The 27,715-nt window shown below is 35.2% G+C and overlaps 1 protein-coding gene and 1 pseudogene across 1 annotated transcript; one reads left to right on the top strand and one right to left on the bottom strand.

Moving 5' to 3' along the window:
* Nucleotides 1-1,055: 1,055 nt before the first annotated feature.
* On the bottom strand, nucleotides 1,056-14,084 carry LOC150101083 (xaa-Arg dipeptidase-like). The gene is made up of 6 exons (XM_090401439.1): nucleotides 13,854-14,084; nucleotides 8,369-8,514; nucleotides 4,775-4,924; nucleotides 3,757-3,898; nucleotides 2,808-3,053; nucleotides 1,056-2,392 (listed from the first exon to the last, which is right to left on the bottom strand). The coding sequence occupies exons 1-6, from the start codon at nucleotides 14,071-14,073 to the stop codon at nucleotides 2,082-2,084; spliced, it is 1,215 nt and encodes a 404-aa protein (XP_090257565.1). The 5' UTR covers nucleotides 14,074-14,084; the 3' UTR covers nucleotides 1,056-2,081.
* A 4,901-nt stretch (nucleotides 14,085-18,985) lies between these two features.
* On the top strand, nucleotides 18,986-27,646 carry LOC150101082 (general transcription factor II-I repeat domain-containing protein 2 pseudogene; annotated as a pseudogene).
* Nucleotides 27,647-27,715: the final 69 nt, after the last annotated feature.

The following is a 27,715-nucleotide window of genomic DNA, read 5'->3' as shown; positions in this document are numbered from 1 at the left end:
GCTCCCGGTGAGGGGAGGCTTAGATTTCTGGGGATTTGCCCTGAGAGAGCATTTTGAGTCTCTGGGGAAGGTGTTCACTGTGAGGGGCCCTGTCGGTGGATGCTTTTCCCTGGAATATGAGCGATTCTACTCAGTTGGGGGGGGGGGGGATTCGTCATTGAGTGGAACCAACGCTTAGTTGGACAGTCTTTCGCCCACTCGTAGGGAGTGGTCCGGGTGATCGCCTAATTTTTAGAGATGGCTTTACTTATTCAGTAGCCAAAGAGGTTTTAACTGAGGCTGGTATATTAGCCGTTACCCAGCCATGATTAGAGCTTTTAGCTGAATAACACCCCATCCACACAGATTTTCTTCAATCAGATGAAGGAATAAAGAGTCAAGGACTCAGTCCATCTCAAAAAAAAAAAAAAAATAATATATGTAATAGTCTACAAGAACGTTTTTTTAAAAAAACGTTTATACACCCCAATGATCTAGTTCTGCAAGCTGTAGCCAACGTACGATGCAACGAATATATTTAAACATAAAAGACAAGCCATTTTAACTTTCTGTAGCGATACATAATCTCCATGTCCATTCAGGTCGAGCAAACTGCTCATAAAATATTTCATCACTGTAGCCGTAACAGTTAGCCGGGAATATGAAAAGCATCTTGTTTCACCCCTAAAGTCATTAATGTTAATAGTATATAAACTATTCTCCTAATTTCTGATTGGTTTGATAGAATTTAGTGTAATTGAAAAATTTAATAAATATAAAAGAAGAATTTTAAATATTTCAAAAACTTTTAATGTTTGAATAAGTTATTAAATGCATATCCTCGAATGCTTAACATATTGGAAAAATCAAGTTTTTAAAAAATCCCAAAATAATTTGTAAGCAAGTTATTTCAATATGCTCCTGAAACGGACTTCCTCTCAAAAATTTCATAAAGTAAATTTTAATTTTACAATATGTCGCCCGAAAATGTTAAACATGCCATCCAGTGAAGGTATATTGATTAATAAATACTCGATCACAGCGCCATCTGTTGATATAAAAAATTACACACTCCAAAAGTTTAACTGAATTTTTATTGAATTGTAATGAAGTTAATTCTCAACAGAACCTCATTCTCTCTCTCTCTCTCTCTCTCTACTAATCATTTATCTTAAGGTAATCAATGCAATCCAAATAAGCTACTCAACAGACTCCTACTTTACACAATTCATCTTATCAATGCCCCCAAGGAGATTTCAAGCTCTAAATTATCAATGATTAAATATTTAATGAATACATTTAGCTCATTTGTTTAACACGACAGCTATGCCTACAGGGACAGTTATATATCTTCTAGTGGCATTTAAACTGATTTCACACCACTATTGTCAGCATTTGTTGCCTATTGATTTATTGACCGAAGAAATCCCTTGGAGCATTCTTTCGCTTTTGCCACTAAACAACTGATAGACGCGAAGCCAACCATCAAGTTGTTGACGTATGGTATGCCATAGATGTTACGTAGCTCAGATAAGAGCTGCGAAATCTGGTAACAAACACAAACTATATTTGTAATCAAGTTATGAAACATCCTAACAGAGAACAGATATTTTAAATGATTGCGCAATTCCATCTACAACAGTTTTAGAATTTGTTGAAGCAAACAAAATTGATGTAATGTAATTTTAAATACAACGTTGCCATCTGGAGTCAGTAAATTTGATCAAGAGTGACGTCACAATACATTATTTCACATATTTGTAGCTGATCTCGTGCGCCATTGATTTGATTGGTTCTTAAATAAAAGAAATCGCATGGCGCATGCGTTAAATTATAAATTATTTTTTGATAGGTTGTAAAGTGTAAATAATCTATTTTGGAAGTAAATATTTTCAAAAATGTGGTGCCTAGTTTATGTTTATATAAAAAAAGTTGAAACTAGAAATCGAAATAATAAAAATTGTAATATAGGCTTTGAAACTTAGGAAGTCAGCCATCTTGTAATATTTAATGCGTGACACAGAGTTAAGTTAATAGCATGACTTAAAAATAAAATAAAATAAAATAAAAACTTAAATCTGATATTAGAGTGTGTTAATTTTTCATTTTTCCAATTCATACGTAGACGCGTCAAATATTTGGGGTCCTGCATTTTCTCTAAACTCTCTTTTGACACTCTCCAAAAGAGAACTACTTCGCAGTACTTCCAATGCAGTTAAAGCCATGGCTTTACTGACATTAAGTGTAGATTCTTGAGCTTTCTCAGATCCTGAAGCTGCGGTAAATTCTACAGTATGGTTGGCACCTGTCGTACTGATTTCATAAAAAGGATGGATACTAGGAACCACATGTGATACGTTGCCCATGTCTGTAGATCCGGCTGGGAACTCCGAAGTGTCTTTCATCTTCATTCCTGAAATGTATACAATAAATTGAATTAAAGTTAATAAAACGTAACGAGGAAAACTTCTAAAAGTTGATAAGATAAACACGAAAATAAATAACAGATGAATCCAATGTATAACATCGACTGTTTCCCAATCGCGCTCTTAAACAGGTCACTTAATTACATTTGTGACGAGTGCATACAGATAACACCGTGTTATCTGTTTATGTTGAAAATCTCAAAGCAATTTAGGTTACCTCAAAATCAGCACATTTTTTAATGGCTGAATTCAAACGTCTGGTGATTTTTAAGACAAGTTTATAGGAGATCTTCCTGGTTCAAGAAGCCTCTCATATATATACTAGTTTATATCCTAATAATAAAAAATATTTGTTATATTTGCTTTGTATATTATTATCATCCATTTTATCTTTATACTTACCACCCTGAATGGCGTATTTTTTAAACATTTCTGTCAATTGATGATTCACCATAATGTTTTCATACGTATGTTTGTCATACTGGATTTCTACACTACATCCCGTGGCACTTGCAGCTGCCCGAAAGCATTCATCTACGCGCTTGCGCAGTTCCAACAGTTCTGAAGTTGTTGGTGCACGGACAATAAATTCCAATTCAGTAATATTGGGGATGACATTTGCAGCCCTACCTCCGTTTCGTATGATGCCTGAGAATATAATAAATAAACTTCTTTATTGGATTAATCAGTAAAACTATAAACTAGGTGTAACAGAGCATTGCACTGACTAAAATAAATAATTGAAATTCTCTTAAAGCGTTAAAATTTCTATCATTTTTATGAAGGAAGAGTGCATAATTTTTTATTATTTTTTTGCAACAGTTAGCTTTTGAATTTAAACAACAATAATAACATACTTTTGACATTAAATAGGAAAATAACAAAATTAATAACCTGTACAAATCACCCCAATGCATCGGAGGAGAAGAATATATTATTATTATTATTATTACTATATATTTATGTATAGTTATTTATTTATATTTATAATAAATATAAATAAATAACCAATAAATTATAATATTAAAATAAATAAATAAAATCCAACAGCGGTTTAGATGATAATGTTGCTATGTAACGTTATTATCCTAAGCATTATTATCAGAGCATGTTGCATAGCAATGTTGCTATGGAGACGAAGTTCTGGGAAGAGTAAATTCTATAAAGATTATAATATTAATATAAGAACTTATTACATTATCGGTTTAATTATGTGAATTTAATGCTAATTTAATATTATTAGCAATAGCAATTTACTATGCATATTAATAATGTTAGTTTAATTCATTTATATATTATTAAAGTCGTATAATAACCTCCGCAAACTGGCGTAGTTAGCAAATTTGCTTACCGTGCACACGACAAGTGTTTTTAATTTGCTGACGAAGAAGAGCGATGTTGTGATAAGCAGCTACGGCAGCGTCCAATGCATTTACTCCTTCCCAAGGAAAAGCAGAAGCGTGAGCTTCTTTGCCTCTGTAAGTTATTCTCGCCTAAAATAATAACAACATTGAATCATTAAGGTTCAGTTTTTTTATTTACTTGCAAGCAGTCGGTCTTTTAAATATTCAAGCGAGTCTAGTGTATTTGTAGATGATCTAATTCCGCAAGTCAAGTAAGGTAAATCACATGATAAAGTAAGTTGAAACCAAAAAAACACTTAAAGCTCATCTGAGTTCATTAAATAATTGAATCCCATTTTCCAATTTAAAAAAAGAAATTATAAGACCTTTCTTTTGATTACTGAGTTCGTCCATCACAAGCCAAGTTTAAACTTCGCGTGGTATAACTCGTTATTTTAGAGATGATGTATGAATATAAAGGTTTAGGACCACAAAATGGCGGTACTTGCGATAATATTCATTTTACAGTGGAGGGGAAGGCATCCATTTTTCGATGACATTCCTAGATTATCTTTGTTATATTTCAAAGAAATTACACTCACATTGCCAGTCTTCTGCAACGTGAGTATCAGTTTTGTTGTACGTTCTGTAAGGAGTGCCACACACACACACACACACACACGTTTTGTTGCCTCAAGTAGATTTTCTTGAGAGGAAAGATATTTGTTTTTTTATTATTAACAGGTCTTAAGAATAATAGTATGAGCTGGTTTCCTTCATCCTTTCATTCTGATGACTAAAATTAAACATTCAAATTTTTCGAAAGTGAATATATAGAGGATGGACATTAAAATTATAAAAGTAAAGTAAAAGAGGATACTTTAGGTAGATGTGTAGTAGACATTAGATGTTGTATTTCTGTTGCAACATTATTCAGATAATTAATGTAATAAATTGCATATCATCATCGGTAAAATAAAGTTTGCGACCGTATGTGTGTGAAAAGAGAGAAGGAGTTGTCCTTACCAGTTGCATGGCCAAAATGTTGGGAAAGATAGAATTACCAGGAGCAGGATGAACCATCAAAGCGATGTCAATTTTGTCAAACACGCCAGCATTTATAAAGTGCACTTTTCCAAAGCCACCTTCCTCAGCAGGAGTTCCCAAGACAACAACCTGTAAAATAAAAATCCGATTACACTCCATCTCAGATCCTCCATAGATATAAAAGAAATTCAATAAAAGAAAGTTATAAAAATGGTAATGAAATTCAGCACATTGGCTAACATTTTCCGAAATGTTTTCTGATGTAAAAGAAGATTTATATACAGCGCGCGCTTACAGAGCATTTTTCTGTTCCAAGATTTAATATCTGAAGAACGACAAGTCCCATTGTTGTCGGATTTATGCAATTCTGCTGTAAGACCACCAACAGCAATGCTATAAGAGAAAAAGCAAGACATCTTTATATAAATCCTTAGTCACTTGGTAAACATGCTCTCACAAGTAAAAAAAAAAAACTCACCTCGGTTGAAATGGTAATTCTTCATTTCGATTTCTGTGGAAGAATTGATTAACACCTGAAGGTCATAGCAGCTGAGAGATTGCGCACTTATGCAACCAATAAATCTGCGGACTTGTAAGGTATCTCGAAATCACAAGAGTTTGAATTAGCGAATAAAAATTACCTAGAATAACTGTGCAGTGCTACGTACAGACAAGCTATTTCTCTCACTTTTAGAGATCCAAATTAAATTTACTTCATACGAATTATGGAAAAATAATTTTTATTTCGCCGATAATTGACCCCAGTTTTAAATGGGAAAACCTTTACATGTCAGTGTCACTTGTTCCACGATATTTTTCGCTTGTATCACAAATTCTTTTCCACTCGATATCACACATTAACTCCATGTTTTAACATCGTTTGAACATCTTTGAAAGCAATCATGCTTATCTTCCTTTAGATGGCCATTTTTAAAACACTGAGGACTTTATAAGTTACCCATTCCAAACGTTCTCTGCCTGCAACTGTTCCTTTCTTTTCCACGAACATGAAGTAGTAAGTATTTGTAGTAAGCAAAGCATCTGGAGAGAAATTTCCTGTATTACTTCATGAAAATGCCCAAGCACATCACTGATTACTTGTTACGGGAGCAAGTCAAGCACACAGTATCGTATTCCTCAGCATCTGCTATACTTCCAGAATGTCTTCAAGATACCAACAAGATAACCTGAGGACAAATTGTCGTCAGGTTATCATCCCTTGTAATTTGTGTACATATTTTTCCTTGTTACCCTTCAAAGAAATAACAGTGCATATTAATAGTTTAACATGTTCATTGCGAACCACGCGATATCGCGCGATGCGACTCCTCACCAAACGGCCGATCACGCGTTATCGCGTGGACGTCGCTAACTAAATAAAAAAATAAAAAAAAATTGGCCACCACACGAAATTCCAATTTTCAGCTTGGCAATGAAAGCGTTAATACAGACATGCGCGTTATTGCAGGCCGCAAATTCTCCGTCTGTTCTCGTCCACAGTCCCGATATCATTTTAAGACTCTTCTTTGCAATCTCTCCACTGTATTGGCATCACCTCGGAAACCAGATCTGTGCACAATAGTGCAAGTGAGGTCTTATCAAGGCTTGTAAAGAGGTAAAATGATTTCATTATCTTTACACGTCAAGGTTCGTTTCAGACGGCAATAATCCTGAGTTGCAGTCTTCGCAAATTCGTATCCGAACCTCTTGTCTATCTCAACTGTAACACTATTATAAAATATGAATAACACAATGATATCCAAATCATTGGATATCATTCTCCCTCCTCCTCTCCTATCGTGTCAGTCCTCTCTAAAAATACCGTACCCATTACACTGGATACCACAATTAAATATACCATTTAATTTCAGTTTCAATCATATCATTAAAAATAAATATGTTTTCTAAAGTTATTTCTATGATAGGTAGAAAAATTCACCTTGTCTTCGACGTTTTTTTATACAGTGGATATCGAAAAGTTGTAGCTGCTGACTTCACTATTTCACTCTAGTAATAATCGATGAGAAATTGTATTTTTAATAACCAGTATTTTCAGACTTACAGTTTCCATTGTTTCTGGTTCTAAAAATCTTGTGGTCTAAGAATGTTCTACTCAGTCGTTATTGTTACCTTCCAGGTCATATGTGCTGCAAGTGCTCCTTTGTTAATTCGTCAGGCTTAAAGAAATATAAGTTAATGTTCGAATCTATCCGTCAGAAAAAAAAAATGCATTTTCATTATTAATGCAGTCAAAGCGAATAGTGAAGACAAATACATATATATATATTAAACTCTGGTGGGGCACCCCCCCCCCTCCACCGAGTGGAGCTAACGCTGAGTTGGAAGGTCTTTCGGCCACCATGGAGTGGTCTAGAGATCGTCCTAATTTTTATTTTTAGAGGGTGGCTTTACTTAAAAAAAGCTCCACCGCAAATCCATGCATGTCGTAAGAGGCGACTAAATAGATGCAGAGATTCGAGAGTTGAAGTGCTCTCTTAAGGTTTTTGCCTTGAGGGAGCAAATTGAGTCTCCGGAAGGGTGTTCTCCGGCACGGCTCGGTGAAAAGCTTTGTCGGTGAATGCTTTTCCCTGGAATATGAGCGGTTGTGCTCGGTGGTGGGGTGAGCCCGTCACTGAGTAGAATCAACGCTGAGCTGGACGGTCTTTCGGCCATTATGGAGTGGTCTAGGGATCGTCCTAATTTTTAGAGGGTGGCTTTACTTAATAATCTCCCACCGAAAATCCATGCATGTCGTAAGAGGCGACTAAATGGACATTAAGTTTTGAGAGTTTTGCTCTCTCAGGTTTCTTCAGGAATTTCGCTCCTGGTGAGGGGGGGGGGGCTTAGATTTCGGGAGGTTTGCCTGGGAGTGCATATTTTGAGTCTCCGGGGAGGGTGTCCTGTCGTACGAGTGGATTAAAATGGGTACCCAGGGAGGGTAGTGGATGGCAATGCTGTAGTGAATGAAGTTCTAACTGAGGCTCGGCTATTGCTGTTACCCTCCTGCAATGATCAGAGCTTTAATAGCTCAATAACACCTTATCAATACACTGTCTCCTCTACAGACAACGGGGAAGATGAAAAGCATTCTTGTTTCGCCCCTTTAAGCCAGTCCTTATATAAGGATTACATGGAACTAAATTATGGTGCCGATAAGCGGTATTAGGTTTTAAGTAAGATACATAAATGTATGACCAATCAATTAGATTAAAGGTAAGGATAAGATTCAAAAATAAATCAATAATAACTAGAAATTACAGATTTGAGAAGAACGTAGTAGAAATTTTTAACAAAAAAAAATGCACGACAAGCCAACGGTATAAGTCAGATAGTGGAAAATGCGAAAAGTAACTGTGAGCTTGTCACGTGCTTTATGAAGTAAGGTGTTAAGTAGAATTAAGTTGGTTTGAGAGTAACGTAATTTATTTTATTTAATTGCTCAAAAGGAGAGCTAAGATACGACTTTCGGGTTTTAGAATACTGATTTGTTCTTATATTGTTCATATTTCTCTTCAAATCAATCACGAAATATTGTATTTAGTGAAATAAATATAGAAAAGCAAACACCAGTACCTTTCCGTGTAGGTTAGGGTCCGCTTCAAGAGCTGCTTTTAAGGCAACCCCGGCAGCAAATCCAGCTTCTGCTATTAAGTTATGTCCACATGCATGACCGATGTCTGGCAATGCATCATATTCACATATGAAGGCTACTGTTGGTCCTTTGAACAAAAGCAACAATATATGCAAAGATGGGGCAAAATAATTCTCTCAAGTAAAAAAAATAAAATAAATAAATAATAATAAAAAAATTTTTAAAGTAAGAATGGAAAGAAATTTGATTTATTATTTGGAAAGATTGTCCATAATTGCAATAATTCAGAAAAAATGCTATAATTTCTTTAATATATTAGGAAAAATTGTTCATTATGTTACAATATATTAAATAAATACTCTAAAATCTGTTTCACTATTTTCTGAAAACATTAAAGTTATTAATAATTTACTTAAACACCCTTTTAATTTTAGACTAAAAAGCATACAAATAGCAAAACACGTGCTCATCCTTACATTGTCTACCCGTGTGGTGGCCAGGATAAGAATAGCTCCACTGCAACCCATGCATGTCGTAAGAGGTGACTAAAATGGGATGAGTTTCGAGAGTTCGCTCTCTTATGTTTCTTCCGAGATTTTGTTCCCTGTGAGGGGGGCTAGTTTCGGGGTATTTGCCCTGAGAGAGCATTTTGAGTCTCTGGGGAGAGTGTTATCCGGCGTGGCCGGTGAGGGACCTTGTCGGTGGATGCTTTTCCCTGGAATATGAGCGGCTCTGCTCAGTGGTGGGGGGGGGGGCTCGTCACTGAGTGGAACCAACGCTGAGTTGGACGATCTTTCGGCCACTCGTAGGGAGTGGTCCTGGGGATCGTCTTAATTTTTAGAAAGGACTTTATTTTAAAATCCCCACTGTAGCCCATGCATGTCGTGCGAGGCGACTAAAATTGGTACCCAGGGAGGGTAATGGATGGCAATGCTGTAGCCAATGAAGTTTTAACTGAGGCTCGGCCATTGCTGTTACCCTTCTGCCATGATCAGAGCATATAGAACTATATTACCCTATCCATACATTTTCTTCTACAGATCATGGGGAATATGAAAAGCATTCTGGCTTCACCCATCTAGCCAAAAAAAAAACAAAAAAATAAAAAATTTTTAAATTAAAAAAATACTCAAAGAAAAATATTGGTTGGGATGACTAAGTGGTTAGCACATCTGCTCTCATGGGCACGGATCGGCTTAATCGAAAATGAATTTCACCACCCGGTATGAAACCATCAGTCGTGTTTATTGGACGAGCGAAGTGATCTCTAGAGCAAGGTTTCCGAATTATCTAAAAAAATTACAAAATACTTTATATAACATTTATAAAAATAGAATCCTTAACCCACTCACAATACAGTGTACACGTACTATATGCTTACAACCTCAATAAAGGTTTTAAGACTATAATAAGCATAAATTTAGAATCGAGTGATTGATTCTAGTGAGAATAAGAAATTTGGAATATCATTTGTTCAACAGATTGTTGCCCGCAATCAACTAATACGAACTTGAGTGTATCTTGAGACAAACAAAAAAGACTTACGTATCGTATATTTCCAGGATAAAACTAACAGAATCATGTAGACCTCTTCATTTAATCAGTATCGCCTTTATAAATTATATATTATGCTTTCCTTGGAAAGAACTAGATTCGAATCTGTTTCAGGACGAGAGGACCCTTTATCGGTTTCACAGAAAAAAAAAACGCTTGCTTGCATTTAAAATCGACTAGTTGATGCAAAAGGTATGGTCAGTCCGTGACTAAACCAGGAAAAACAGGGACCTTGTCGGTGGATGCTGCTGCCTTCGAATTTGTCAACAATTTGCCGAAAAACAGATTGGCCTCCTATCACAACACCTCCTTCAAACTCCGTCAGTTCCCTTCTCGCAGATATTTCACCCCGACACAGTTGCGCTGATTTGGGTGCATCATGTTCCTCCAATTTATACCGGCTACAAACATGTGACTCGTTACGTGGCACAATGCGCCTTGCCCATGGGGGTGTACTTAATTTCTTTCAAAGCAGTGTATATCCTTAATATTTCCATTAACGCAACGTTTCGAGTTTCTTCGGATTGTCTAATAAACAGTAAGTCAATTAAACTATCAATTTATTCTTCCGACATGCGTTTCCATCTACAAACCATGCAACCGCTGATATTTTAATATCGAGGTCAAGTGTTCAAATATATTTTGTCGGATAGAGTAAACCATATACAAATAAAAAATAAATAACAAAATAAATAAATACAAATAAATAACGCATGCCGAGATCAGTTGTATTACCAAGCGGTAAAGAAATCACAAAATTAATTTACTCGATTTTTATTTCTTTTCTTTGACATTCATCCCTATAGACAAAATACCAAGAATTTATGACGCCAGATAATATAAGATAATAACGGACTCATTTTCATTTCCTCGTGAGCCCATATTGCCTTTCTTGTGGGTCTTTTGGAGAGATAAACATGTTTACATAGCGAAAATGTGATCCATTTTCTCTTTTCCATTTTGCCAAAGTAGCACCGTATGGGTGATGCATTTTACTAGCGACACATTTGTACCACTAGAGAGAAGATGTCGCAGAGTGTTGCCAAAGAGATTATTTTTACCAGCTTACCCGACAGTCTCTTAAAGTACACCAATTACTTTCAGAAAGCTCTGTTGTCAGGCGTCAGTCTGCAGCGATAGATGGACGACTGGTGTGTAGATGTACATCACGTTTAGAGAGATTCTAAAGTCAGTCTAACAATTCGAAAGATTTTATATAATGGAATTTATAATACGAATAATAGTTTTAAATCGGAATCAATTCTGTTATAATTAAAGTTTGAGTACTATTTGAGACATTGATGAAATCATCTCCGTCTGTCTGTTTGTCCGTACGCATATTAATAACCTCACACTTTATGGTTAGGTTTTTTATTTTCAAATACTGTCAAATATTTTCAAGTTTGGTTCAAATCAGAATCATAATAATAAATAAACTTTCATACACTAAAACGCATGCATTAAACTGTCAGAATTCATTTTTACGATAGGAGTGACGTCACTAGGCAAAATACTATTGCAGAATGCATTGTTTTAAATAGTTATCTGCAATCGTTTTCCATACTTTTTTCTTTTCCATCTACTGTAATTGGCAAATGGGATTTCAATTGACTTGGGCAATATTGTGTATGTTTTCAAAATTACGAAAACAGAAGATGAGACATTCACGCGATTCTTACTGTTGTTTTAGAGTCATTTGCTGGTTCTATACTAAAAGAAGGTGGTTGGATGTTCGACACTCTTTCTTGCAAAAGTAAATGATATATTCTATGATGTATTCCATGACACTCTGTAGTATTTCTACCCACCATTCCAAATTTAGATCTGCCAATAGATATAACTGGCGTGCAATATTTAAATTTAAAGTTATATTACAAAAAATGTATGTGGACTCCTCCAATTTTTTATTTTAATTTATTTATTTATTTATTTTGAAAATTACATAACAGTGATGCAAGGAATGCACACGAAGATACTGCAATTTTATGCAATACGAAGAAATAAAAAAAGGGAATAGTTTACTTAACCGACTTCCAGAGAGGCGCTATCATAAACTATCACATTAATCGTCAATCAGTTCATTTGATTGTAGAATCCAAGATCAACTGCAGATCCCAGTATTATTTTTGTAACAACCAAATTTCCAGACAATTTCAGATCTCTCTTCTTGGAGATCTGATATCAAGCCTCTCCTGGCATAAACACATCACAACCATTGCATCTCCAGCTTCTAAAAAACTAGGATTTCTCTTTCGCTCAAGATGTTACTTCACCCCTGAACAGCTGTTAACTTTATACATCCCTCAAATCTGCCGGCCTATTGAATACTACTCTCACAGAAGGAGTGGGACACCTAAAAGCTCCTTCAAAATGCTTGACTCAATACAGAGGAGAGCAATTAGACTTATGATCCATCTCTTACCAACTCTCTCCCCCCACTCTCCCATTTTAGTTTCTGCAATATGCGTATTCCATAAATATTTCCATGGAAAATGTTCATCTGAAAATAGAATCAATAATTCCGTCACTCATTACTAGGTCAGTTGGAACACGTGCAGCTGCTGCTCAATATCCCTTCACAGTACACCTTGAAACCCACAGAACAAGTTTCTTTTCCTCTTCGTTCATCCCTGCTTCTGCTACACTGTGGAACAGTCTACCACCTTCTGTGTTTCCCAAGGAATACGATATACAGGCTTTTAAATCAAATGTAAACAAGTTCCTCCTTTCCCATATAATATACCACAGGTTGATCAATCAAACTCTCGTGTGCTCAACATTAAAAAATAAAAAAAAATTACATCCTTAAAATGGAATAAATCAATAATAAGAACATATCGAAGCAGGCAGACCTGATTGTTGCTTAGGTAAATAAAATCATACATTAGTGGATTTTCTTAAGTAGGGGAAGTTAGAGTGTTTACAACTATAGGAAGCGTTCCAAAGTACGTATTCTTGTTGGACTCCATATTTTGGTTTCGATGAAAGAACTGCTACGTACAAACCAAACATCACCCAAGTGTGTAGATGCGACTTGTATGGATGAATATTAAGCACACACTCGTAAAATCACAGCTATCATAGATTCCGGTAGTCAAACTGTTTTCCTACTGAAATTAAACAATAAGGGATTGTTTTTCAATCTAATTTTCGTGAGATGTTTTCGATACCCTCAATATGTATACCGAGAGGCCACTTTATTAGAAACACCTCTCCATGGACTTATAAACTGAATTAAAATTATAGATATTTAAATTCTGTATAACTTCTTATTAAAAAGTTTATTATATTTATTAAATTTTTTTTTAAATTAAAAAAAAGAGGAAAATTTAATCTTCTGAAATATGATTGAAAATACGAACATTATCTGAAATAGAACTAAGTTCATGAAACTCGGATTTTAATTTAATACTTATTGTTTCGCATATATTTAAATCACTTCTAAAATGTCTTGTCACTTCAAGCTGTCATTCATGACGTCATCGTCTTTCCTCCCCTCCTCAATATCGAAATACATGTCACGGTCAGGCAGAGCAAGTTATGTTGCATTTCGTGAGATTCGCAGTACGACAAAATGGCAGAATAAGTTTTATATAAGGCGATAATATAAATTTATATCGATACAATATTTCCATTTTATTCTAGTAATCCTGCATGGACAAATAAACAAGCTAACATAATGCAGTACAGACGCTTTAAAGTTTGATCTTGAGACTATAACGATAGCCTTTTAATATGAAAAAGCATCTCTTAATTCTTGCAAAATATTCTCTTTCGCAAGCCAAGTCCAAGGTTAGATTTCTACGCTAAATATCGAAGTCTAGATCTTCTTAACATAAACATGTTTTCTTCATTGTTAAATTGTTAATATTTAACAATTCATTTCTATAAATATGCGTTCAAGGCACTCACCTACATCCTTCAGAAATTCCGCTGCAAACCCAGTTTGCAATATGTAATTTCTTTTCACTGAAAACCCTTTCGATTCCAGAGCATCGGCAAGCAAGTTGTGAGATTTATGTTCTTCAAATTTTACTTCTGCATATTCAAATATACGTTGACTAAGAGAATTGAAAAATTTCTTATCTTTTTGGTACACCCGATTGATAGCTGACACTGCTGGATCGTCCATTTTGAAAACAATGTCTTACTCTGCTTATTATAACTTCAGTTAACAGTAAACGTTTTATCTTTTACTCGCCTATTTTCCCACGTAGTAACAAGCGATCTCTTACGATAAACTCAAAGTTCAAGTATCTAAAAAAAAAAGGATAAATATTACCTAATTCCTAATCAGTGCTTCTTTCTTTAAAGTAGGTCTAATCATAAAAATAATCTATCATTGATTTTTCCTGCAGATCTATTCGAACCCAGATCTGTCATATAACTGTTCCTCTGTGACTAGACAAATTATGTTGAAATTTGGTATTTCGGATTTCTGTTAAAATTTGGCTCCAGGCCTGAATTTTGGTTTGATTTAAACCATTTTAAGTGGCAGAATATTTCAAAAATATACGAAGTATAAATATAATAGTAACAAGTGAGATGCTATTGAGCAGATTTGCATTTACGATTACGATTCTAATTAAATTTGTAGACATCCTAGTTTGGTTGTAATTGTAACGATTTTATTGGCAAAATTTTCGAAGAATTATAGTCACTTTATTAAATATAACCACCAGTTTTCAATGGAATCACTGTACTCGTTCATTTGTGGGGTGGGATCACGTGACCAGCCCAATGCAAAATACTCAGTCACATTGAGAAATACTGAGTGCATGTGTGTGCATGTGTGTGCGTGTGTGTGTGGGGGGGGTTGCATATGAGTACCCTCAGATGTAGTTTAGTAATGCATTGGTTGAACAGCGCGACGGAAGTGATAATTGCCAGCCAACCCCCCACATCCGCTTTTCAGTGTAAGTGTGGAATAGGAAATTATCTACCAGAGTATCCAAACAAAAATAGTGTATGGAGTATGCCTAAAATTGGCTGATAATCAACTACCTGACGGGTGGAGATGTCTAGCTTGCTAATGCAAGTAATAAAAATTAAATGCCTTTGGTGTAGGCAGAATCTGTCAAATGAATCCAAAATAGGCTGCTGATATGCTGCACAGATGAGCTTACTGAAATTCACTTCAACTCCTATTAGCTCATAGAACTGGAGAGCTCTTAATTTTCTGGAAATAAATATACTTCTCATTGTAAATTATTTTCTGTATTGGAATCTGCACTCATTTCTCAGACTTCTGCACAGGATGAGTATGCTCTTGTAGCATATCTTAATGTTTTCACATAATGCCTTCTATATATAGCTATTCCAGTTCATATATACGTCAAAGCGAATTATAGTAGGTAAGCTATAATAGGTATGTGTTAGGGTTAATTAATCATTAAGGCTGTACATTATCGTAGCTTGATTTATCACAAAATGGAGAACTGGACCTATGAGTCTCTTTAGTGTTACAGACAATAATGTGATTTATTTGGATTTTTGAAAATCCTTTTACAGCATGGCAGATGAGCTGCTGCTGATGATCACCTAGTGAGTTGGACAGGAAACTAATTGATAGAGAACAAGAGATAGTGTTTAGTTTTCAAAGAACAAGGTTGTTAAGTTTGGAGTTAAGAATCCTTCTACTTTAATATATTCATATAAGATTTTGGTCCAAATATTATAACTAAGAATTCTCTACTTGCTGATGATATGAATCCGATCAGAACAATCAACAGTTTGGATGATCATTAAGACTGGACAAAGAAATACTTCAAAATATTTAAAATGAACGATGTAAGTATATGCAATGCAGAAAGATTATATTAAATGGATATAATAGGTAGACTTTACATACTACACAAGGATCCGTGTATTTTATTTGAGAGGGAATTTAAAGTTCGAGAATCATATTGGTATTGATAAGACAAGATAAACTCAGAAAAGTGCAACTACTAACTTGAATCGCCAGTTTCTAATAGATTTCAAGAAAATTCATGGTATCTCAAGAAGACTGACTGTGATGATAAATTATTCAAATAGTGAGTTAGTTGTAAAGTAACGAGTTTCTTTAACAGAAGACAGAGATGATTAATTGAGGTTTATAAGGTCGCTTAGTGTGGGATTTTGTCTGCAGAACAAAAACCTGTTCGATATATATATTATACTGTTGGGAAGAAGTCAACAGACACCATAGTGTGAGGAATAAACAGCCATAGTGTGCACCTTAACATGTAGAATCTCTTGGTATTCAATATAATACATTTTGAAGAGAATCTTCTTAAAGTCCAAATAAATTGTGTGGAGGAATTAACCTTGGAACAGATAAGGGTTGAAGCGATTCAACTGGAATTAGAGCGGAATCTCCAGATTTAGTGTTTTGTGGTATTAAAGATTATGTTGCTTTTTTAATCAGCGAGAATTTCAAAATTAGGCAGTTTATGAATTCAAAAATCATGACTTTTTAAATCTAAATTCACTTTATGTGACATATAATTAATAAAATCATGACTCTTCCAATGTTATCAGGAATACATTCAATTTTAAAGTAGGGAAAGAGAAATTTCACAAAATTCACTATTTTGACTTCAGAAATCAAGTAGCTCTAGAACTTGATGATGATACACGATTTGTTAAGCCATATTCTATTGCATCCGCAATTGCTGGTAAAGAGCCTGACAAGCCAGCATGGGTTGCATTTAATAAATATGTTCTTGCTTTTAGTGGATATTTCCGTGAGTCAGTTTGTACTAGCCCAATTGAAACATATCGTATTAGAAATTGTAAAATATATTATTTGGAAGATGATACCATGCAGACTGTTGAACTTCCCACTAGAAATAGTGGTATGAAACAAGGTACATTAGTTGTTCGCCATCGTATTGAGAAACCTTTAGAACCAAACAAATATTATACTTTGGATGGTTTAAATGTTGGCAACAGTTTAGAAATATATGGTCACATTTATAGACTTACAGACTGTGATCTCTTTACGCGTAATTTCTTAACAAAGATGGGTTATTGTGTGAAGGATCCAGAACCTGAAGATCCATATACACAACAAAGAAAACAGATACATGATAATACTCTAGATAATATCTAGATAATATAAAAGAATATCTGGAGATAAACATAAGATGATTCTTTTATATTATCTAGAGGATGATACAGTTGAAATCATACATGTAATACCACCCAATTCAGGAAGAGATGCCTGTTCTACTTTTTATCGTCGATAGAAACTGTCAAAAGATTTGGAGTCCTTACCTCATGTAGGTGAAATTGACATCACAAACTCTCCTCAATATATCAGCATAAAAAGAAAGGGAGCAAAGGTATATTTTGGATAACAACCCAGTTATTGTTAGAAAGATTGCATATTACAAAGACTGTGATCTTCATGTTGGAGCTGTAATTCATGTAATTGGATGCAAATTTTTTCTGTTACGATTGTGATGGTTTTACTAAAGAATTCTGTCGCAAAAAATATGGAGTTGAAATGGTTCCAATTCCAGTTGAATCGCTCCAACCCTTACCTGTTCCAAGGGTAATTCCTCCACACAATGTAGGATCTCTTTTTGATACGATGACTGCAACAATCCTAAGGGGATTACTTTCCACAAGTGATCAATGGGAATTTTGAACCATTCCTCCTGTAAGCTTGTAATGATGTTATCGGGCAGACAACCCCTTGACCTCATTCAACATTCCAGATAATCCCACAGATGTTCAATAGAGTTGATATCAGGGCTCTATGGAAGCCAGTCAATAGTGACGTTCATGTCCACAAACCATGCAGTTACAGTAGCAGTCTTGACATTTTGCATTGGCTTGCCGAAAGAGACAATGATCAGTTCCGTAGAAAAGCCACAAAGTAAGCATTGCGTTTCCGAGAATGTTCGGATACCTCTCGGAGTCCAATGTTCGTAGCACCAGAGGACAGAGGCCAAATCAAGAAAACCAGGATCATACCATCACCTACGAATTTCAGTTACGGTTACACACTCTGGTAAGAGATTAACCGGGCATCGGTCATATCTACACTCAATCATCTGCTCGGTAGAGGGTTGCTTGATTCGTCGCTCCATAGCACAGCTTTCCAAGCTTCCATGTCCAACTGTACACGTTCTTTGCACAATTGAAGACGACGCTGCATATTGATTCGGGTAATGTGGAGCTCGCATGTTGCAGTCCTACATGGAAAACCTATGTTTTGAGCCTCAGTTCAGAATGCTTTTGAGCAGAATCGTGTTCCACTTGATGCCAGGAATTCCGCATTCAACGTATCGGTCGACGAATTGCGGTTTTCACATATTATCCTTCGTAGCACCCTATGGTCACGTTCAGTGTCGTAGGCCATCTACTGCTAGTAGCACTTGCAGTTGACTCCCTGCGTTTTCATTTTAGTATGGTATCACGGACTGTTGACTTGGGATGGCTCAATTTGTTAACAATTTGCAAAACAGATAGGCATCCTATCACAACGCTTCTTTCAGACTGCATCAGTTATATTCTCAGCTATTTCATCTGAACACAATTGCATTGACTTGGGGCCATCGTATTTCTGCATTTTTATACCGGCTACAAACACGTGATTCGTTATATGTCACGATGCACCTTGCGATCGAGGGGGGGGGGGGGGAGTGGCTTTGATTTCTTTCCAAGCAAGTGTACATAGCTGATCTTGAACACATTTGGACAGTAATTATGTAACATAACACAAACGTGATGGCAATTCATGGCTTTCAGTCCCTTGCCACCCTAATGGGATCTGCTTCCTGGTGAACGGCCACTCAACAATACTACTATTACTAACAACAATGAAATAAGTACCTCGTCCGGTGATATTATATTATATGGCCCAGTTGAGAGTGGGAGCCAGATGGGTTGGTTAGAGTATCTTCGAACGTTGGTTTTCTGGGATGCTATATGCATCGGTCTAGAGCAGGGGATCGCAAACTGGCGGCCCACGATCTTAATGATTTCTTTTCTAAAAAGTATTGTTTCTAACATCGTGCAGGGATTAAAACAGAAAAAATTCAAACTTCCAAATGTTTTATGACAGCTTTAAACAAAAGAAAGACTTATTATTGCAATTCTTTGTACCATCTTGCAACAATGAATGGAAGGCATATTTCTTTGTAGAAGTAAAAAATATTCCAACATGCTTGATATGTAGACAAAATGTCGACGTGGTGAAAGAATATAACCTAAAACGCCATTATGAAACAAACCATAAGAACTGTGATATATATATATATACAGAAAAGATGCGTGATGACAAACTTAAAGATTTAAAAAATGAAAACTGAAGTTTCATCAGAGGATATTTTCGAATGTTATCACAACAAGTGATGCTGCTGTTAAATGTAGTTACGTCATAAGTGACAAAATTGCTCGGGCTTTGAAACCCTTTACTGATGGAGAATTTATTTAAAATTGTCTTTTAAGTACAGTCGAAATCATATGTCCGGAAAAGAAGCAAGCATTTCGAAGTATCAGGAAATAGAGTTACGGAGCGTGTTGAAGATATAGCAGGGAACTTCCAAGATATATTGCGTGGAAAAATAAAGAGTTTTGTAGCGTTTTCTAATTGACGAATGTACAGACATTATTACTTCCCAGTTAACAATATTTATTCGTGGCGTTGATGATGATATGAATGTGACTGAAGAACTATTGGATATAGTGCCTGTGTCAGGAACAACGACAGGAAATGACTTATATTTGTGTATTGAGAAAAGTCTTGAAAATGTTCACGTGGACTGGTCAAAATTAGTAAGTGTGAACACAGATGGGGATCCTGCTATGGTTGGTGTTAACGTGGGACTTGTTACAAAACTTCAAATGAAAAAGGAAATGCTGTGTAAGGACAAACTTAAATCGTTTTCGTTGCATAATACACCAGGAGTCACTTTGTGCTAAAAAACTAAAGATTGAACACGTCATGAGTGTAGTAATTAAAACAGTAAACTGGATACGCTCTCACGCCCTGAATCATCGACAATTCAATGTTTTGTTGGATGAATTTGGATTCACAATACAGCAGTTTGCTATATTATACTGAGGTTAGGTGGCTTAGTCGTGGCATCGTTTAAAAAGATTTTTTGAACTCTTAAAAGAAATTGACATGTTTAGTTCATCCAAAGGAAAATTGATTCCTCAGCTCACCTATTAAGATTGGTGCAAAGACTTGGCCTTTTTAGTTTTAGACAGTTTCTGGCAAAACTATCTTTGGCAAACCCAGTTAGCAGAGAATAATTTAGCCCACTTTCCTACACTTAAATCGATTTCTCGAAATAATAATGATGCTGAAAAGTACATTCCTCAAATTGAAGAATTGAAAATTGAATTTGAAAAGATTTTCTGATTTCAACCAGTTTGAAAATGAATTATTATTCGGTTCACTTTTATAAATTAATATTGAAAATATTAACAAAGAATTACAAATGGAAGTAATTGAACTCCAGTTCAATACAGAACTAAAAAATAAATATAACGAAGTTGGCATACCAAATTTTTATAAATTCATTGGCAGTAAATATCCCAAATATATATATGTATATAAAAAATTTATTGTGCAAAAATATTGTCAATCTTTGGAAGCACCTATGTATGTGAGCGATTATTTTCAATTATGAAACTTAATAAGTGAAAGTTCGGCTCACGGATAAGATTCTAGATTAAATGCAATACTTCATATTGCAATACGAAACGAAAAAGCAGATATTGACATGTTGGTACAGAGGAAAAGATGTCAGTTTTCAGTATCAAAATCAAATAAAAAAAAAGTACTCGTAGATAAAAATCTTTATTTTTGTAAGTCAAAATTATGTATTTAAATAATTTTCTTAAAGTATGAATAAAATGTAATTGAACTTATATTTTTAAAATTTAAAAATAAAAATGGTTATAAATTTAAAATATAGTGTAACTGTTTATGTAAGACGTAAAGAACCGGCAACAAAAGGGCCTTTGTTAGAGGCTTTCTTTTTTTTAGTTTGTTTTGGTTCACAGAATAATATTGAATACGGCCCACGTCAAATATACATCTAATTGACTGGTCCTTTGCTGCGTTTGAGACCCCTGGTCTAGAGTATACCAAAAAAATATATATATATATATATATATATATATATATACACACACACACACACACACACACACACTCGGGTCTCTTTTTATGCGGATTTGAAGTTATGCGGTGCATAACTTCAAGATACGAGACCTTTCGACACTTCTGCGCATATCAACACAAGTTGAATCCATTCCGATAACAGGGTAATCCAGTGTTTCTCAAACTTTTTCTGACGGAACACTTCACAAATCCTGAAATTTTCACAGAACATCTTGGTTATTTAGTATAGTAATGCATTAATTAATAATAAATTACTAATTATATGAAGAGCCAAAGGCTTCAATTCGGCGACATGAACTTATTTAAGTTAAGGGATATTATATCCCATATTGTTTCTTAGCTGAATAAGAAACTCAGTTTCATGCCGAATATATAAATAAACTATATAATATAATATAATAAAGTTCGGCGATTCCAAGCGTAAGCAAATACCTGGATAGTGCAGCACCAGATCCTTGAAGGTAGTGCAAGCCTGAGGCAACTCATAGAAAGGGTGGAGCAAGCTCCGATTACTATTCCTGATATTTACCCATAATGTGAACTTAACTCCTAGGAGCTGTATTATTGTTCAACATTATGAGAGGTCACTACTCCTACTCACTGATGAGACCTCAAAAAAGGTTTCGACCTTTTTTGAGGTCTCATCAGTGAGTAGGAGCTTGCTCCACCCTTTCTATGAGTTGCCTCAGCTTGCACTACCTTCAAGGATCAGGTGCTGCACTATCCAGGTATTTGCTTATGCTTAGAATCGCTGAACTTTATAGTTTCTATATTCGGCATGAAACTCTTCGAGTTTCTTATTCGGCTAAGAAACAATATGGGATATATCCCTTAACTTATATAATTAATTTGGCTGATTTTTATTATTAATTAATATAATTAATTAAAAAATCATTAAATTAATTTGTGCTGATTTTCACAATACATATCCCATTCTGATCACCAAAAATTTATATTATTACAAGTACTTACGAGTGAATGCAGACTTTTTCTCCTGTGTGCTGATAATTTTTCCCTCCTTTTGTACATCCTGGAGATCGCTTTGTAGGCTGGAAGTGGATGAATCTATCTGTTGCATCACAAACACCTTTAATAAGAGATTTCTTAACACCAAAATTAAACAGTCCCTTGTCTCTTATTCATATTAAAATTTAAATCTGTAGCCCTATAACTTTTAAAAAATCACGGCACCACGGTTTCGAAACAAGCACTTTCACCCTACAATAAGAACTTGTGAAGAAAGTATTCAGAAAAACCTGTCCCCCTCACTGCAAATATAATTCGAGGTGGTCTTGAACTGTGCAATAAATTGGAAAATCATTTTCTTGTTAACGACACAAATTCTGAACGAGCCTTTAAATTCCAACGTGAGCTGAAGAAAAATATATGCTGGATATCGCAAACTGTATAAAAAATTAGTGAAATCATCATCGCAAAGTTTAATCACTGATTACGTTGTCAGAAACAGAAAATCAGCACACAAGGGTGAAGCTAATTGTTTGTGAAGAACCATTGCCTTCACCATACAGATCTGATGCGCTATCTCTTCGGGTGATGAAAGCGATTTTGCACCAGTTCGCAAATGTTGCCGAATATTGTCTAATAGAGACGATAATTCTGATGACAAAATGTAAAAAAAAAAAAAATTGTTACTTTTCAATAAAATTAAAATGAATAAAGCTTTAAAACAAACCTAGACATTCTTATTTTCCTGAATTTTCATAAACTTTTATTATGCGATTTGAGGTTTATTTTAATTCATTACTTCGGTTTCAGAAAATTATGGTACGTATCCCTTTTAAGTTAGGCCTTTTTGGTGCGATTTTTTATATATGCGGTTTTCTGTGGAACGTATCTACCGCATAAAAAGAGACCCGACTGTATATACAGGGTGTTCGGGATAAATTTGACAGTTTCGTAAGGAAAAAGAAAATCTTCTTTGTATCTATTAAATTTAATGAATTGACAAAAAAACATTACAGGCAGAGTTAATTACAATACTATCAACAAGATTTACTCAAAATAACCACCATTAGCATCGATCACAGCTTCAATTCTGCTTCGGAACCTCGAACAAGCTGATGCTACAGTCTCCCTGGGAAGGGCCGCAAAAACTGTTTTAATTTTATCCATTAACTGGGCTTTTGTATTACTGGAAGTGCGATTGGTGTCTTTTTCAACTGCGCCCCATACAAAATAATCCATGGGGTTAAGGTCTGGGGAGTTTGGAGGCCAAACATTTGGACTGGTGAAGTCGTAGAAATTTTCAGACAACCATTTTTGACTTTTCCCAGAGGTGTGGCAAGGGGCCGAATCCTGCTGCCATACATACGGCCTACCATTGGCTACCCTTGTTATCCAGGGCTTGACTACAGTTAGCAACTCCACGAACAAAGCCCGAATTCCAATGCCAGGGTTCTTCAACACCTGTTCCTGCAGATTTGCGAGGAATTCTGCTGTACGAACGCAATCAGATCGTCTGCTAGGGATCTTTCTTCTTGCTACATCCTCGTAGTCACCATTGCAAGTCTCTAGTTCATGCCTGATTGTTTTTACTGTATTCAGGGAGCATTGGGCAGCAGTCGTAATATCCTTATTTTGATGGCGGGCACGAATCATCATGATACAAGTTATTCTCTTCCATGATTCAGGTGGGTTCCAGCTATCCATCCTTTCTGACATCTTGTATATGAATGAAGAAGGGTCCAAACTTTTAAATGAAGAGAAGTGTGTGTTAATACATGTAACTTACGGAAAAATATAATTAATTATAAATATGTCAAATTTATCCCGAACACCCTGTATATATAATAGAAAATATCAATTTAGTGTCAATTATGTGGTTGGAAACAAGTGACCGACTTGAGAGAGAAATCTCTTTGAGACACTTTAATTGAATATAAAGTAGCTAAAGGAAGGATATATAAAATATAATATTAAAATTCCATTTATATATAGCTATTCTCGGTTCGAATCTAGTCACCGAGTGGAGAAACTTTTTCGAACCCTCTTTTCGGCTTATTCCTTAGGTATCTCGGGCAAGTAGCCATTTTTTTTTAATTTATTTTTTAGGAAAGAAATCGACCGTAGAACCCACACTATTTCAAACAAATAACATGTTAAGGATCATGAGATGGCAGCCCTTTGCATCTGTCCATCACATCTTGCTATTTGTAATTAGTGTTAGTTGTTCCCCAGCTATCAGTGGGGATTAAATTTCTTTGTTTCCAAAAGTAAAACAAGAACTGCTTCACCTGCTCCCTATATAGGGAATAAAATAGTTGCCAGAGCCCCTTGGCATCGAAACTGTACAGTTAAAGCATTTAGAATCAGCGTTGTATCATCTTATCAGAATTGCTTCTAAAATGAAGTATTCAAATCCAAAGTAACTGCAACGTTTAAAATGAAAGTTTGCGAACCACTTTTAGATGTGAATGGAAGACAACCGTGCTGTTACTACTGGGGAGGGGAAATAAAAGCAGTCAGGAAACAAAGACCACCATAGTCATTTGCTAAAAATCCGAATAAAACGTAACAAATTCAGAAAATGAAAGTCCACGCAGCCTTTATATAGATACTGACAAAATATCTGATAAATAAAGTCGAAGTAATCAGGAAAGGAAATTAATGCAAGTTTCTGGCAAGAGAATTAGCATGTATCTTACTTTAATGCTACATGAAGAAAACACAAATTACATGAAATTTAAAAACAAAACAGCTGGAGAAAAACTAAGAATGGAAACGATTAGAAATTGCGACGATAATCTTGTAGCATCACCACAGTTAAGATCAAGTTTCCATGGGTGTTCAGCAAAACTAGCATGTTATCTTGATTTCTGCTAACCTACAACATAACGGCTCACTATCCTGAACTTTCACTATACTTTGATTCCATCTACCTGGTCTATGGAACATCCTCCCTCATAAAGTATCCTCCAATCCTCCAAATCTTCAAAAAGATTTTCTCTTGACTCATGCCTACACTTTGCATTGATTTGCTACAGCTTCACAGCCTCTCATGTGGAAGAATGAAAAAGCTGCAACGTTGTTCATCCATTTTTCAAAAGTGTCCTTATGCATTAAAATTTCTTCTATTATAATTATATATAACGCAAAACATCCTGCTTTTCAAGTTCCAGTAGATACCATTATCTTCAGTAGAGTGGGATTAGTGATGGTGGCATGTGATGGAGTAGAATCAGGTACAATATATATATATATATCTTTGAAAATCTTAAACACAGCAGGCAATAAGTGAACTAGTGTATTTTCTAAACGAAACATGGTCGTGTGAATGTGCTCATTTTTCCTTGATGGCATTATATAAACATAAACACTTAAAAAATGTAACATTTCCTGTGATTGATTCACTTTTACCCATGGTCGACCATTATCTCATGAGATGAAAAGCTCGGGAATGGAAGATACTTGTTATTTAGATTTAGATTGATGGCCAGTAGTAATGTTTTGCAGACTTCAGAAATATATGCTTCTGTAGCTCAGTGGATGTGGCGTTTGCCCACCACAGCACTTGACTGCACGAAGGAAGACTTGCTTTCGAATCTAGTCGGCGACTAAAGGAAATTTTTCTAAGCATTTCTTCATCTTCAACCAGTTCCTGAGTTAGTTGATCTCTGGCTCGGGCTCCCGGAAACTCAAGAAAATCGACCGTAAAACCTACATTATTTCACATTAAACATATTGTTAGGAACCACTTGTTGAGCCATCTCTCTTCACTGCATGCTGCTTAATTAGTGATAGCCTTGGGCTAACTCAGGTTGGCTGACATTGGAGAATGAACTGCCTACTCAGCTCCAAAAAGTTACATAGGACTAAAACGGCCTCGCCTACTCGCTATATGGGAATAAAAAAGGGGTTAGCTGATTTCTTTTTGAAAAACGTATGCATGAAAGCAAAACTATCCCTCCAAATCAAGAGCAGTGTGTCATCAACATATCATTACATTTACTGAAATGTAACAACAAACTTCATTGTATGAATTTTGCTAGTCAAATCTACCTTTTGACACAAGCTTGGAGAAATTCCAGGACAATTGAATGGCCTTTCTTACCAAGCCACCATTTTATGGTTTGACGTTCTTTTGCAACTTTATTGCAGTTTCATCTATGCTCATTTATTGTATCATGCTGAATGAAACGTTTTCTCATTTCCATCAATAACGAAAAGATCTGTAGAAAATGCTGTGAATTATGCCAAATTTGATACATATATATATATAACCTTACAGAGAAAAAAGTTAAAAAATTTTTTTTCCCAAACTTGTCCACTGCTTATTCAAAGGTGGGTGAGGTAAACAAGATCTATCTCTATCAGGTCAGCTATAAACCATTACTTTGGAAGATCTCCATGTGGTGTAGTTGGGGGAAATAATGATGGCCAAGATTTTTGAACTCATATCTAGAAGCTGAGATGTGCTCATTTCCAACCTGCCAAAAAACCCTTTGATATCCAGATTCCATTAATGTGAGCCACCACAGCTGTTATTAGCAATGCTTTATGAAAATCTTAAGAGCCCCCATAGCTCAGTTGGTATAGATAAACCCCTTTTATGGTTTGACGTTTGATTCCCATCCATGACGTGAGCTTTTATCTGGTCTCTTCGGCTAAAGATGAGTTAGTCTCTGATAGTTTTTTTCGAATCTGGAAACTCAGGTTTTTTTTGTCCCCCAGAACAGGCACACTGACCCATATGGATCTAGTCATAAAATACATACTTAATTCCTCATTAGGAGTGCTCAACCAGTCCTAAGGGATGGTTGAGGGAAAGGGGGGGGGGACTCCACACGAATAAAATGAAAATTTTAGTTTAACAAAGGTTGTTATTCTGCTACAGTACTAGAAAAACCTTTCTAGACTTTTCACTATTAATAGGTTAGTTAGTCAATGTATACAGAAGCAACAGAGTTTACATCTTGAACAGGTAAATTATTCCTGTCAATGCATACACCTACCAACCACATAGTAGTATACTTGCTGTCAGCCAATAGGATTAATATGACAATTAACATTCCAACAATGTTTGAAAAAGATGATATATTAGATTCTTCTGATCTCTTCAAGCCAAAGAATGCAAGGAAACAATGAATTTGAAATGGCAGGAAGATATTTATGATTATTATTCTTCCCAGACAGAACTGGCTTGCTATATTCAAAACACCTCTGAAGCAGTTTTTCATTTATTCTTCAACTGGCTACTATCAATATGATTTTCAAAGGGAGAATGATCCAAGTTGGCAAAGATATGGAAAAATTTAATAGGTAAAAAAAAAAAAAAAAAGCATGAATTTAAGCCTTCTAATATCGCATTTTTCAGCTAAAAACTGCTAACTGGATGCAATTAATGACAGACTGAGTAATGAGCAGTAGTGCTTACAGCACATCTGCACATAATTTGCATTTGATTAGTTGTATTTAAAATAAACAGCTCTATCATATCAAGATTGTCTACAGAAGTAACTATCTTATAAGTTAGATATTATTTATATGCAATTACATGGTTTTTAACAATTTTATAGGTATTTTTATTCCAAGATTTTTAGTTCCAACTATTTAAAATTTGGTAATGTTCCAATTCCATTATTTTTTTTAAATATCAATAACACTCACAAAAAAAAAAGTTCTA

Source organism: Typopeltis vanoorti, chromosome 12 (assembly GCF_054136105.1).
Source record: "Typopeltis vanoorti isolate ZY-2024b chromosome 12, IOZ_Tvanoo_1.0, whole genome shotgun sequence".
Lineage (NCBI taxonomy): Eukaryota > Metazoa > Arthropoda > Arachnida > Uropygi > Thelyphonidae > Typopeltis > Typopeltis vanoorti.
Note: the sequence above shows the minus strand (reverse complement) of the source record. Positions and strands in the feature narration are given on the sequence as shown.

What these genes read in the sequence shown, in the direction of transcription:
- LOC150101083 (XM_090401439.1), bottom strand. Translation starts at nt 14,073, where the DNA reads ATGGACGATCCAGCAGTGTCAGCTATCAATCGGGTGTACCAAAAAGAT. An exon ending in AAACACTTGTCGTGTGCACG is followed by an intron (nt 3,054 to 3,756) that starts GTAAGCAAATTT and finishes TTATATTCTCAG; the next exon opens with GCATCATACGAAACGGAGGT. An exon ending in AAAATACGCCATTCAGGGTG is followed by an intron (nt 2,393 to 2,807) that starts GTAAGTATAAAG and finishes TATACATTTCAG; the next exon opens with GAATGAAGATGAAAGACACT.